Consider the following 15,651-nt stretch of genomic DNA (forward strand, 5'->3'; position numbering starts at 1 on the left):
TTGGCAGGTGTGGTGTTCTTAGATTACTGATATTGGGCGCATGTGGACTATCTCAAGAACCATAAAAGACCACTTTGAGAGTTGGAGGGCTATGCCTATGAGAAAAGAAATGAGTAAGAATTGGTTAGTTGAGTTCTTCTCTATTATATTGAATATTTGACTACACAGAAATGATGTCATATTTTAGAATAAGACAATAAATTTAGTAGATTGTGTCACTAGGTCATTTTATTATTCTAGAGAGTGGTGTGGTAGTATCACATGTTGTTAATTTCTATGTTAGAGATACCACAGAAATGGATTCTCTGATTTTTTTTCTCTCAATTTTTTTGTAAAGTGTGATCTCCCATCATTCAACATCTTCTCTCACATGTTTTCACTTGGTCCCACTTAAAGAGTGTATGGTAAGAGATCACACTTTACAAAAGAAATTAAAAAAATTGAGAGAGTCCATTTTCGGAGATGACATATGAGTTGTTCTGTTTGTATTTTTTCTATTTTGTTTGTCCGATGTTAGTTGTGTGCTCCACGTAGTGTGTTGAGCTTTCTCCTTCAAAAAAAAGTGCAGATAGGATTAGAGTTGAAAATTTTTCAACCCGCATATAGAGTATAATTAAATTTTAAAGAAAAATTTAAACTTATAAATAAAATTAAAGTGGAGTCTGAATTTATTCCACTATGCATTATTTATTGCTATCCCTAATATACCCAAACGTAAATAAGGCAGCTCATGGTTTAGCCAGATTGGCTTTTTCCTATATTTTGGCTAGCCCTGCCCAATATATAATAATAATAACAATAACAATAACAATAGTATTTACCTATTTTGGTCTTTAAAGAATTTCAAACTAGACATTTTAGTCTCTAACTAAAATTAATTACTCGATTGGTCTCTAACAATTAATTCCGTCAGTTATTTATGTCCTTTTCTCCGTCAACTCTAACGGGGACAAAATGGTGCCTAACAACTCTAATAGGGGACAAAATGACCCCTAACCCCATCTGTTCGAAACAATACCGTTCTCCCCCAATTTATATCAGATCTCGCATAAACTAACATTTATACTCTCCTTCTTCACCTTTACAATCTTCTTCTCCATCTTTTCCTTCCTCCTCTTTAGCTCCAAGATCAAGCCATGGTGTAATTACCATGCGTGTCGCACCTACCTCAACATGTCATGGACCATACACTTCTCAAATTTCTGTGATTAGTATACTCACCTCATCCGCACTTCACCCACCAGAAGCATCCACCTCCATGTCCTCGATAACAACATCACCTCCAACCCCGACAACGTCTACCATATCCTCAAGATCAAGTTCCACAACTACCCCAAGAGCATGCTTTTCTCCACTCTCCGGCAAGCAATATAGATTGTTGGACATTAGGACATCATATGCAAATTCTCATTTGAAATGAACCCTAAGTGTTTCATTCCTTCTCTCTTGGAGTCCAAGCTGGCAGACAGTTTCGACCTTGCATCCAAACTATCAGTACAACAAGCAATGTCGCCATCGCCGCTCATATGAAAACTAAAATTGTTACTGAACATTGGTTCGAAGAAAAAGCTAAAGGAAGCAATCGAAGTGGTAGACAATGTGGCCATGGAGATGATAGGGCAGAGGAGGAGAGAGATGGCGACGACAACGACGGGTCTTAACAAATCAGACTTCATGTATAGATTCATGGGATCCATGGAAGACGACAAGTACTTGAGAGACATAGTCATCCTGAGTATGAATTGGTTGAGAACAAGTTGAGAATTTTTTTGTGAACATTAAAGTTGCAGAGTGTGTATTGCGTAACTTAAAGTTGCAGTATTAGACTATTACTTATGCGACATATGAAGGAAATTGGGGGAGAATAGTGTCGTTTTCCGAACAAAGTGGAACCAAAGAATATTTTGTCCCCTATTAGAGTTGCCCAGGACTATTATGTCCTCCATTAGAGTTGACGGATTAAAGGACTTAAGTGGCTAACAAAGTTAATTGTTAGAGACCAATCGAGTAATTAATTTTAGAGAAAATGGCAAATAGGTCATTGACCTTTTGGTCCGCGGACATTTATATCCTTGAGAATTTGAAAATACATTTAAGCCCCTGACTTTATCAAAATCTGGACATATCGATCCATGAATCTAATTTGTCCCATTTTAAAAACTCTACCACGTGCGCATCCATATATCGGCCAGGCAAATACAATGGAAGCCATGTTTGATTTTTTCATTGGGTCTGCTAAACCCAAGTTAATAAAGGGATCGATGTGTCCAGATTTTAAAAAGGTCAAAAACTTAAATGTATTTTTAAATCGTTAGAAATTTAAATGTCTGTGAACCAAAAAGTCAATATTTTATGTCATTTTTTCTTAATTTTAATTGGAAACTAAATTGTCTGGTCTAAAATTCTTTGAAGACTAAAATAGATAAATACTCTAATAATAACCATTACATCTTCTAATAATAATGGGTACAAGGAGCTTGTATCCTGAGGGTGAGACATCGGATAGAGCCTGAATCAAGTTATGAGAAAGAGATGAACCGGTGGTTGGTGACATTAAAAGCCATGCCTCCTTTTAATTGGTCCACCTAAAGAAGGTAACTAGCTATTTAAATGCAACAACAGATTAATAGCTCAATCCAATGACATAATTCTTTAAGCTTCCCAATTTTCAAGAAATCCAAAAAGACAGGAAGGGAATTTTGGTTAAATTACCATCGTGTGAACTTTCGCTGTGTTCATGTCTACAGTTGTAACTTGTAAGTATTAAATGGTCTCTGGCTGACCCTCTTGTTACATTCGGTGGCGAACTTGCTTGTAAATTGCCACACAGAAGAAGAAAGAATCACACTTTATTTCCAAAACAAAAGTTTGACTGGTTTTACACTCTGCTGTACACACTTAATCCTCAATATCAATACAACCTAGGTAGACCGCATTTGCAAACCCAATTGCTTTGCCAAAACAATATAAATTAAAAAATAAGATGGAAACTAAAATAAAACCCTCAAAGAAAAAATAATAAATAAATAAAGGCAAGCTCACAAACAACCTTTGACCTATAAAATTAATACCAAACAACTAACTCAACAAGAAATAACCCTAAACATTCAAACCGATGCAAGGAAAAATAGAGGTGAAAAATCTCTAGTTTCTCTTCATGAAAAGTTTCTTGGGAGCAGAAGCAGCTAAGCTAAAAAAACACTGATGCTGTCCCTTTTACTTCCACGTTCTGTTCCTCACTGCAAAAGAGAAAAGCCCAACTGAGCTGTAAAACTAGACACTGAAAGAAGTTTATACATGAAGTTTGTGGCCGGAACAAGATGGAAACATAATAACCGAAGTTCAATCTACCTGCAACCAGACCCATAGACAGTTGACAGAAGGAAAAATGAACTTGTGAATCAGAATAACTGAACAGCCATTTTAAGTTTGTTCTGTTTCCATTTGGGCAACTTGTAAAATGCATCCTTTGTCATCCCAAATTTCTCTTTGAACTCCGCAGATGATAGGTAAGTCTATGTACATCAAGATCAAAAGAAATTAAACCAAAATAAAATATATGCTGCAATTCCAAAAGAGAGGAGGATAAACAAAAATGAGGCCATATTTAGATTGCCCATCGTACCTCACGTTTAGTCACATCAATGTCTGTTACAGGATCCGTAGATGTTATCTTGAGGCGTTCATATGGGTATATCAAGAGGCCTTCTTCATCTTCAGCTTCATCCTCTTTAGCATCTTCTTTTATGGATAGGGATTCCACTTTATTGGTCACAGAATTCTCTCTCTCCTTGTCCTTGTCATTTGTCTCGGGATTTGATTTGTTAGTAGAAAGGCTCACTACACATAACCCAGAGAACAGAAAGCATATTGGATTAAAGCAAATTTCAATACACAATGCAGAAGTATAGAACTGAGAGAAGAGAAGGGATGCCCAATCATTTATTCAATTGCTTACCTTTAACTGACCTAGGTATCATACTTTCTCGTGCTGAAGGTGGTTGTTCAAAACTAGAGCTAAGAGCAGCTATGGCAGCAGATTTTGGTGCTGCTTTTGCAGAATCTGGCGTGACAGATTTTGGATACAGCTTTCGAACTACTGGCGGCGGAGTTGAGAGATTCCTGGCATTAGGGTTCTCAAAATTAGCTGCAAGTGCATTAAAAGCTGGAGACCTGCCCCTCACACGTACTCGATCAGGACTAACAGACATGCTGCGGGAAGAACGCTGAGTTTTATCAGGCACACTACTAGACCTTCCCCCATAAGATGCAGGTGTTCTCCGCTTGGGTTTCTGGTAATGTGTGAAACATTAAGCAACCAGACAGAATATCTGAGTATGCAAACAGAATTTATGAAGACAAGTGTATTATCCTTCCAGGGTAGTGTGGTGGAGAATTAAGTGAATTAGAATGATCTGAACTAGTCAGTTGAAGTCCAAACAAATATGACCTATATCCGCATAATATAATTAGATCTAACACCGCAAATGTCCATATTCACCCCCTATTATTTATAAGCAGAAGGAACACCTCAATGAATTCGATAATAATATACTACTACTTTTAACCAAAGAACTTGCAGCAAAATAGGCACCGGCAGAAGGTCCTAAAGTTGGGCAAAATGGTCATGATCTTATGGGGAAGGCTTGATACTCCAATAAGCCAATTTTCCTCCACCTTACCTGGGCACTTGCGGCACACAGTCAATCAGACTGTCTATTTGCATTCAATAGTAATAATGTTTAGGTTGTAGCCAAATGGCAATTACAAAAGTCACTCCAAAACAAGACAACCCCCATGCCCAAAAGAAAAAAAAAGAAAGAAAAAGAAAAACAAACCATCCCCACCCAAAACAAAAAATATGGAGACTATATTCTGCCAACAAATTTTATTTTTCAGCTTACCTAAATTAATTATAGTATTTGGAAAGCAGTTTACAAGTTTCTTGAAGCTATAATACAAGAGGAGAGAATAGCAAAAGAATTTGTTTCCATTACGTCATTTATTTTCTCTTTTGGCTTTTCAGTTGCTATGCTTCAGTAATAGATTTATTTATATAAGATACATTTAAAACTTTATACAGCCTAAATTAGTTGCCGTAATTATCAATTGTTACTTAAAATCTCTATGCAATATTTACCTATATTAATTTACAGAAAACAAAAAATAAAAAAGAAGAAAAATGCATTAGAAAAATTGTTTGCAGCAGCAGTGTCGCATTCTTTAAACTGCTAAGGACAAAGAACCAATGAAAATTTGACTCAAAACCAAGTTTGATTGCAAATAGAAGACAAGAAAAGGATATCCCTTACATCCAGAAGTGGAGCACCTCCATTTTTCACTATTGTAAGCTTCCTCTGAAATGAATTTCCGAGCATCTACAAGGTAAGAAAAAGAAAGGACAATAGTCAGAATTTAAAACAGTTTTAAGTCATATTAGGTAATTGCATTCAGAAACTTACTGCAGATTTTCCAGAATCCCATTTAAAGAAGCGAGTGAAGAACGGTGGCTCACTCCCTTCATTGATAACATATACTGGAGCCACATGAGATAACTTCTCCAGGAGAAAGTCGTGCTCAAGAAATTTCTGTTCAATTTAAAAGGATGAGTTAGCAAATCCACAACTGTATTTAGAAACAAGGAACAGATATCAAATGTTAAAAGACAACGAAAATACATAAGTTGAAATTTAAGAGGTTTCTACTAATATAGGGGATATCAAAGGATTTATATCAATACTAAGATAGCTTAAAGGAGATAATGAAGTCCACAAAATACTGGCCACTACCTAAAACTATTATAGTTTGGCATCTAGAAACAGCAGGACTAGTTATACCTCACCAATTGTCAGAGCCTGCATTCTACTCTTGGGATCAACCTGCTGGCCAACCCAGACAAAGATTTCCGAGTGACAATCCAAAATGAAAATGTCTTCTGTCATCAAATCATCCTGGGAAAAGTTGTACACCTCTGTCACCTGAAAATAAAGCTTCAGATTAATGCACTGCCACAGAAATAAATCCGATTAACAGCATTGCACAAAAGCAGGAGCAAATTAACCCTTAAGATTTCATGAATGTTATCCATTTATACAAATTCAGGTATCAAAAAAGTGATGTGACAAAATGACAACAATTTCAGCATTTTCACCCAAAATCCTTAAAGAAAACTGCAATGGCAAGAACAACCTTGCAGTGATTAATCATGCTCTCTAACAAACTAAGATTTCTTTATATAGAAAGAAATAAAACACGCTATAAACAGGTTTTTTTTTATTTTTTATTTTTTAAAAAAGACTACTTTATTATCTCTTCATACTTCGATCTCCTTCAATTACAAAATCATGCAAGGTGATTAAAGATAATAAGTTCCACAGCTGTGCTCACCTTCAAATTTCCTGCACATTGTTCAGACAAGCAGAAAAGGAAAACCATTCCAAATAAGTCAGCTGTCTGTCTGCGAAGGAGGGAGAGTATAAGATAAATCTTTCTAGCATGCTTGGAAATAAGCATTACCTTTTGAGAAGTTGCAAGAAAATAAGTGAGGATCACTTTCAGCCTCCCTAGTGATCTTTTGGCTCGGATATTCTGATTTTCCTCCTAACAATTCCCAAAATTGTTCAGATTCTGTACCTTCCCTTTGTGGTTTGGATTGTAAATTTGGCTGCAGGAAGTTGCCATCAAATGAGAACCATGATACTGAGAAACTTCAGTAAACAAGTAAACAGAAATATTAAATAGTAGTCTCTTGAAACATTTATAAGTATAAATTATAATAAGTAATTCGGTCGATGTAACAAAATCTGCATCCAAACCCTTTGAGCTTAAAGCATCAACTGGGTATAGGTTCATCCTACTTGTACTTAAGTTCAACTTCTACTCAAGTATGCTTAAACAATTGTGCAAAGGCTTATACTTCCATATCTAACACAAATAAATGTTTGGATCAAAAGCATCAACTATGCATAGCCCCACCCTACCTTACCTGAAATTGAACATTTTCTTGAAAGAATAGTGCAACAAGTATTAAATACACAAGTATCAATACACAAGTATCAAACCTTTATCAAATCCAGCATCCTCTCAACAAGTTCCTGGTCTGTTGCAGTTGTAGCACTTCCAGACCATGTAAAGACAGCAGGCCCATTATGAAGTATGTAACAATAAGAGGAATTCAAGGAGGATGCAACCTAGATGACAGAACAGTTTCAAAATAGGATCACACAGAGTTTGTACATCTAGAAGTAGGGGGTGTTGCACAATAGATGCGAATAGAAATATCACAATAGATGCGAATAGAAATATGGTCAATAGTTCATTACAAAGAGAAATTAGACAATATGACATACTGAGTCAACTTGTATAGCTTGCATGTTGTCTGGTCCAGAGCCCTGGATGCGGAATAGTGCAACACCATCCTCTTTATATGTCTCATCTTGAATTTCTTTTTCTGCAACGTGAGTCTTGTATCCATCACTAAGTCCACCCTAATATTTGAGAATAAAAATTCAGTAAGAGCTTAAAAAAAAAAAAAAAACATTAGTAATATATTACAAGTGCTTATCCCAACAATATTAGTATCCCACAAACCTTCAAAACAATTAATGTTTGTAGTATAGTATGAAATTGAATGGGTTCATTGCCTTCATATATACGTGCCTGCAATCAATTACAAATGCAACATATCAATACTGAGGCAAGAAATGAGCAGAAATAAAATATCAACAAAGCAGAAAAATACGATTTCAAGAAAAATTACCTGGGATGCCAGGAACTTCATTGACTCAACCATTTTGCTAGCCAAGGAATTTGCTGAAGCTCTATCTTCCTATTTTCAACCAAAAGAACTTGTAAATAGTGCAGCCAATAGATTCACAATACTCCTCCAAACAAAAACAACTCAAAACTGAAACAAATTCAGTCATGCATTCGTTTTTAGCATTGTCTCCCAAAACAGCCCCCAATGCTTCATAATAAATAGGGCCACCATAGGCTAAAACATGTTCAATTAATTTGCAAGTCCCTATACCAATGGAATTTTTAAATAGGTCCCTTTCCAGGATTAACTTCCCTAAGTTTAAGTAATTTACATCTCTGACATTTCCCTGTAGTTTTAAAGGTAGGTGCCACCACAGTTTCTAAAGTTTAAAGAGTCCCTAAATATATAAAAACTATCGGAACTATTTAAAATTTTCTCAAAAGAATAAAGGCAACACTCCTGTAATCTAATCACATATACATTTTTCAGCTCCAAATGAATATTGAAGCCAGATTATTTGTTTACGTTTTCATATTAAACAAACACATAAGTGGGAATAGAAGAAGAATTAAACACCAAATCTTTCACCTCAACACTATTCTTTCCAATCCATGTCCCTATAAGACAATCTTCTTTATCTTCTCCAGGGTATGTATACTGAAAGATGTAGCAATCCCCACTATAAAATTTTGACTGATCAGAGGCTTGAAGAAGGATCTTTTCCTGACCATTCACACGCCAAACCTGTGTATTAAGGGTAAATCCAATTGTAAATGCAGAGCCAAAAGAGTAAACCACTCCACTAATACAGGGAAAGTACAAAATAGAGCACACATTTGAATTCTCAAGCAATACCCAATATCAAATATCAGCAAAGCAATACAAGAACAGCTAATATATCAATCGCAACCATGCATATAAATCGAAAGTTGGAAACAAATTTCACCCCGATATCTGAAGTTGTTACTTTAACTCTAATTTAAATAAGAAAAGAATCAATTAAAATGATATTCATGATAATTAAAATGAAAACCATTTATGTAGGAAAGGTAGTGCTGAACATTCTATATGAAATTTCCCTACTTGTAAGTTCATTTCTTGTACAGGATATTAAGCAGCCATTGAATATGATACAACATAACATTTATGTATAACACACTTATGTACTACAACACTATTACATTCAGCTTCCCATTATTGTCAACAGTAGGATCTAAGACCCTTAAGATTACAGTAGCAGAAGATTCTCTTATTAGAAGAAAAACAAATAAAAAGACTCATAGAAGTGACATCAATAGAAGTTACATCAAGGAATATCTGTATTAATGGATAATTTATCATTAAAACTGCCAGAGTACCTGCAAATGTCCTGTGCAATCAATGTAAGGTTGAGGTTCTTCCTTTACTGTATCAGCTTTCAAGAGACCCTTGACATTCACTCCTTGACGTTTTAGAAGTGCTAAATAAAGTCACAAACAAGGGGAAAGATGGACAATAAAATTACAAAGTGATCAGTGATGCTGATAACAAAAATTATTGCTAGGAAAATTTGTTCAGATCACAATACACCCATAAAAATTACCGCTTACCTGCTACCTTGCCACGTCCATCTTCAGAAACGGTTACATCAGTGATCTGAGGCCAAGAATCAAACTTGGATCTGAACATTACTGTTTCAAATCCTTCAATTATACGAATTATTTGAGGTTTCAATTTATCAGTGCCACTGACTAAATCCTGTTTGTTGGTCAATAGCAAGACAACAATGATTAGAAGTATAACAAACTGTTAACGTACTATACTGATTAAGATTAAGAAAAGAAGATGAGGTGTTACATCTGCTACTCCACTTGCACTTTTCCTTTCATCAAGGGAGGTGTTTCTTCCCATCCAGACAAACACCTCCAACCCACAGTCCAGAATATAGCATTTATTTGTATCCAGTAATTCTCTTTTCAAAGAATCAGTTTCAACAAGTTCTGCCTGTCCTTTTTCAACACTGCAAAACCAGAGCATTATAGAATTCAACAATTTAGCATGAAACATTATTTTTATCAATGTGTCATCCATGCTACTTTCAAGTTCTGAGTGTTGTTCATTAATATGATTTTAGGCCAAAATAATCATTAATATGTAGCAGTACTTCATTGATAAGCACTGTAACTTTTACTTATGAAGGAGGGTAAAAAACCTAGGTGAATCATAGTTTTCACCCTCCTAACTTGGGCCATGTGCAGATTAAAAGGTTAAAAAGAAGTAACTAATCTCGAAATTTTACACTATTAACATAAAAATAAAAAAATAATTAAAAAAAACTTTCATCAAGCAACACATTAGTAGCAATGTAATGTGACTTACATGTGACACCATCAAAACATGTTTTAACATTGAATAATCCATATTTAACAAAAGCTAACAAGGTTTTTCCTCTTAGCTGAGCCAGCTTTTCAATTGAACTTTTTATTTCCTTATACTTTATTATCGCATTAAAGGAGTTTAAGACATATTCTAATGGTATCTCATTCACTTCCACTAATTTTTAACAGTTTGCTTGACATAAAGTGCTTTGAACTCAGAAGTGTGAAGTTGGGGGATGCCCAAACATCTAAATCCAACATGACACTGTGTTAAATGGTGTTAGGAGCAATTCCCCCCACAAGACAATAGGCAAAAGAGGAAGATAAGAAAGCGAGTTTAGAACATTAATGAATTTCATGAAATATACTTGCAGTGCAAAAACAGAAAAACACCAAAACAAAAACTATAATATTACCAAAGCAGCTTTGGTGGGCGAGAATCAGCAGGCTTTTCATCTTCGCCAACAGTTTTGCGTGGAAGAGGAGCAAATCCCCCAAAGAAACCCCAGAATTCTCCAGTTTCAGGATCAGCCATCAATTTTCCATCCTCTGCATGGATGTTTAAGCATGTTCAATTCAAGATACACCGTAATCACTTTTACAAGTTAAAACATATTTGTTCACTTACCAATAGCAGCTACCTCACATTTTCCCTCATGGTAGGTATCCTTAATATACTGTACAACTTCCAAAGCTTTAGCCCTTTCTTGAATAGATGAATTGGAACCGTTAAATTGGAAGATTTTTGACTCCGTATCAAGAACAAAAATATCATCATGGTTGAGTGAAGATCGAGCAAATGGAACCTATAACCAGAACAAATGCATACTTAACAAGTAGGAAAAAATTTTATGTAGGTGTCTACTGTGTTCAATAATGGTAAACAAGACTCAATCCTCAATGGCAAAGAAATAATGACAAACTTGCCTCTTTGACATGTACAACATGTTTCCCTCTGCATACAAACAATCGTGTCTTGTGTTTCTCTGCCTCAGTATGTTTGAAACCAGAAGCAACTCCACCTTCTAGCGGTATAATACATGGTTTGAAATAAGACAGGAACTTTTCAGTTTCATGGCCCTGTACTTCACGATATTGAACAGCTCGTCCTCCAAGAGCTGCATCTAGCTCAACTGTCTTGATGGCTGCAGCACCAGCTTCATCCTGTTATAAAATGTTATAATCATTTGGTTGGCGGAGCTTCTCTAGGACAATGGGGGGCCATATTTTATAAGAACATGACTTGTATGTAGACAAAAAGTGAAATTAGTTCAACTGGTTAGCATTATATTCTTCTAGCCACAAACACAATGACCCGTGTTCAACTCTCATATTTACCATTCATTCAACATATTTTTATTTTAAACTTAACATGCATGTTGGACTAATAATGGGCAATTGCTGGAATGGGCTTGATAACTTAACAAACTCATATTTGATACTAACACAATCTCATTATTACCCACTATTTTCATACAACTACAAACTTATTTATTTAGTTTTTTTTTATGTTAGTGCTATTTTAGATTTTATTGGTCTTTAAATTTAATTTTTTTTATACATTAGACAAAATATAAAAAAAATTAAATAAATATTAGTTTAATTGTATTTGTATAAACTAATAGAGAATTTGCAAGTCTTTAATAAATTGGGTAACCTTTTATATATTGAATTTAGTATTTACTTTATATTTTATTAGTTTTTTAATTGAATTTTCTCTAAAATTATATTTAATATTTATTGTTCTAATGTTAAAAAATAATTTTGTTCAAGCTCCGCCACATTTTGGTGGTAGCAGCACTTTCAACTAATGTTAAAATGGTGAAAAACCATGTTAAAAGGAAGGGAAAAAAGATACACAATCACACACACACATACCTGACTGGTGTCTTTACCAAGCCAATAATGGATATCATGCCGAAGAGCACCACTTTTTGACGAAGTTGTCTGCACGAAAAGGAAAATAAGAATATCTTGACATAATTTAAAGAGCTTCGTATATTTGGAGTGTAAACAAGCAACTCAAACAGGAAAAAGAAAAAGAAATGGAAAGTAAGAAAGAAAGTGAAGAAAAAAGATGATGATGAGAAACAAGTTACAACATAAACAATTATAGCCAAAAATAAAAAGGAAAACAAGAATAATGCAAATTTACCAAAAAGAAGTGCTAGAGAGCCAGCAAATTTTGTGATTTGTAGCCATCAATTAGCCATCATTAGTGTTTTTAATAGTGTGAGATTACATCTAATGGTATGGGGTTACTCACTTTTCTTTTGCTGGTTAAGTGCTGGCCAAATTTTAATAAAAGTGCTGGCCCCCTAGACTTTCTCTTTACGAAAATAAGGTCATTAAGAACAGACCAAGATTTGAACCTAACAACATTGAATCATCTTTCTATTGGAAGAAAAAAAAAAGGCTCATGGAAAAGAAGCCAATGAAGCCATTCAGCTAAACTAATGCTATTTATGATTAAGACATTATAGCACGTTTTGCCAATAACACTGCTTTCATTTAATCTGAGGACGAATTCTATCAAAATAAAAATGTATAGAGGTTCCATAAGAGGAACATTTTCTGAAGTTAAGTGTCCAGGCACACATAACACACCATACTATAAATTTTTGTCATGCTGGAGCATTTTAAATTACAATCTCCATCTCTATGTAGTACAATAATACACGAAGAGGAAAAAACTTTTGAAAAAAGAAAATTAGAAAAAGCTTCCCGCTACAACAGCTAGCAACATCAGGGTAGCACTGTATGAATAAAGAATCATTTAACAGACATTGCTTACCTTTAAGATCACATAGGAGTCCCCAGTGAAAAACTTCCCGAAAGAGGACTTGGGGACAGGAACTGGATTAAAATCCTCAATACGCCATACTTCGAGTCCACTGTATATGGTTAAGGAGAATAATGCAGAAGCAATAGAAAGACACCAAAGCATGAAACTAATTTATGAATAGAACAAGACCAAACGAAGTAGCAACCTTCAACAGGCTTTCTAAAAAAGAAAGTGTGATATATTAACAACACAATAGGCTAACTAGATGCAGGATACGCCTTTTGTCCAGCCCCCTGGAAAGCTGGATCCACATCTCTCATTGAAACGGCCATATTGTTGTTCTACTCTTTGCTCCTCCAAAACCTAGCTTAAATATAACACAAATTCCCTGGAACGAAATAATGGTTAAATAGAGAAGTGAGATCAAAGTGTAAATTTGCTGAAGACGACATAACAGCAAGAGAAACAGAGAAATATAAATGCTTCCATTAAGTGTTCGGACTAGGAAATTTAGGTCAGAAATGACTATGTCAGCATAGAGAAATTTAACTGGATATTATAGAAGGTTAGCATATTGATAGCTCCTTGCTAAATTTGCCAGGGATAAGCAAGAAAAAATCATAAACCACAAGCCTAGCCAGAGTGGGGCAGCTATTATAATCAATTACATGAGCTCATGTTTCCTGAGAATCAGTTAAGTTCAGTATTGACTTAATTTTTTTCTGGTTTTGTTCAGATCTTCAATTTAATAAGAATCTTCAGATACATCCCAGCCAATGTTAATAGTCACATGCTAAAAATAAAGGCCAAAATATCCTTCACTAACACTGGTATAACCTCTTCACCTTCGAAGATATCTTTTATCACGCAGCATTGGGAATTAAAAGTGCAATAAAGACTTTGTTGCCTATATCGATGTTCCATATGTAAGAATTAAGACAGATTAATTTCAATGGAGAAAAGGAAGACATTCTTAAGCAGGCTTAGCAACTACAGATCACTTGTAGCTCACAAGCATCAAATACACAGAATGGGTTGCATTTCCTCTAAAGCATATATGCCTTGCCATTGAAGTTGGGTGGCTTAAACCAAAACCAAAATTACATATTTGAATCTCTTCTCTTGTCAGCTTCTCCCCTTTGGGTATCTACTATAGCTAAGTATTATGGTATCCAACATTTGCACTAAGTTTAAGCTGTGTGATGCTAGTAAATAAAGAAAATGCCACAATCACACACACTTCCACGGAAGAGCATGCAATAATTGCCTTACAATGCACTTAGCAGAATTTCATTAATATAATTGGAATTGAGTTGCCAACTTGGGGGAACCCAATAGGTAGCAATTCTACTAGTCTAGGAAATATGCCTAATAACATCAAATAAGACAAAAATAAAAAAAGAATGCAAGTTTCAAAAACATTTAAAATCGTATCATTGACTGTTCCAAGAGTAAACCAGCTACATAGGTGAAAACAAATTGCGCCCGCTTCATACTTGTGAAACTTCGCATAGACAAGTGAAAACAAGCACAAATCACCATAACTCTCCGCCGGGATTACACAGCCCAATGCATACATAAGCAATCAAATGAACATATATTGCAGATATATCCATGAATCTAAGCAAGTGACACGTATGCAAGTACACTACAAATACAGACACAACAAAAAGCCACAACACTCGATCTTGAAAACTCAGCATGCAACAAACACCAAAAACACTAGCTGCATTCTCCAATGCTTCCGAACTTCAACAACAGACACATCGCTTTCCACTAAAAATTACTCGAATTTCAGCATCAAAAGCCGAAAAAAATTGCACTGTTCAGCTCAAGTCAATCGAAATTCAAACACACAACAGACCAATCGGAGAAACGGATCAAAATCCAATCCTAGTCAAAAAAGTCGACGCAACTATAAACAAAAATTAAAACAAACAAAATAAGATCAATAAAAAACAAGGATTGAAGGTCTTCATACCTGGAAAGAAGCAACGACGGCAGCAATCAATTTCCGATTGTGTCGGAATCAGCAAAACAAAATTTTTTACCAAAAAAAAATTCCGAGAAACGAAGAACAAAAAAGCAACCTCGAGCTGCAAAAATAGCGGAATCGAAATTCACAACAATAAAGGAATTGAAATCGGAATGAGTAGGTAGCAGCAGATCCAATCAGAGTGAGAGAAACTGCAAATTTTCTTGTTTCTGGGAGCAGAAAACGGGAGGGAGGAAAACAGAAAGAAAAAAAAGGCGGAAAAGTGAAGGGAGAAAGAAAATAAGAGAGGAAAAGGTAAAGTGGGGGCTGTCTAAAGAAGAAGGAGGAAGGGGAAGAAAATAAAGGTGAACCAAGAAGAATGAATTTGTATAGAGAGAGAACCAAAAAAAAAATGGAATAAGAAAACGAGAGTGAAGTGAAGTTGTGAGGTGAGGTGAGAGAAAGTGTGAGAAAAAGAGAGAGAGAAAGGGAGGGAATGATGAAATGCCAGGCGTGCATATCACTAACGGGCACCCCACACAACAGCACATACATGAACTGTAAATAAAACTCTTCTTTCATTTTTTTTTTTCCGTCTTTTCCTTCTCATGAATAAATATATCCGAATAAATATATTTTTTGGGATGGAATTCCTTTTTGTTGTATTTATATTTTTATTTTTTATATATTATTTTGCTTCCTCATGAGTCGTCAACACATGCAAGTTGGATTGCTTGTGTAAGGTGGGCCAATTATAGTTTTCTAGAAGTTACTG

General features: G+C 35.1%; 1 protein-coding gene across 1 annotated transcript; it reads right to left on the reverse strand.

Annotated features, from left to right (window-relative positions):
• Positions 1-2,834: 2,834 nt before the first annotated feature.
• LOC107483828 (villin-4) lies at positions 2,835-15,389 on the reverse strand. Its single transcript, XM_016104447.2, has 24 exons — positions 14,883-15,389; positions 13,178-13,289; positions 12,911-13,010; positions 11,995-12,063; positions 11,044-11,280; positions 10,745-10,922; positions 10,533-10,665; positions 9,596-9,758; positions 9,349-9,496; positions 9,118-9,218; positions 8,348-8,503; positions 7,760-7,828; positions 7,591-7,659; positions 7,350-7,487; positions 7,062-7,190; positions 6,517-6,664; positions 6,388-6,398; positions 5,838-5,978; positions 5,463-5,588; positions 5,313-5,378; positions 3,959-4,292; positions 3,626-3,840; positions 3,352-3,515; positions 2,835-3,239 (listed from the first exon to the last, which is right to left on the reverse strand). The coding sequence occupies exons 2-23, from the start codon at positions 13,231-13,233 to the stop codon at positions 3,402-3,404; spliced, it is 2,901 nt and encodes a 966-aa protein (XP_015959933.1). The 5' UTR covers positions 13,234-13,289; positions 14,883-15,389; the 3' UTR covers positions 2,835-3,239; positions 3,352-3,401.
• Between the last annotated feature and the right edge of the window lie 262 nt (positions 15,390-15,651).

This window comes from Arachis duranensis, chromosome 4 (genome assembly GCF_000817695.3).
Source record: "Arachis duranensis cultivar V14167 chromosome 4, aradu.V14167.gnm2.J7QH, whole genome shotgun sequence".
NCBI classification, from domain to species: Eukaryota; Viridiplantae; Streptophyta; class Magnoliopsida; order Fabales; family Fabaceae; genus Arachis; species Arachis duranensis.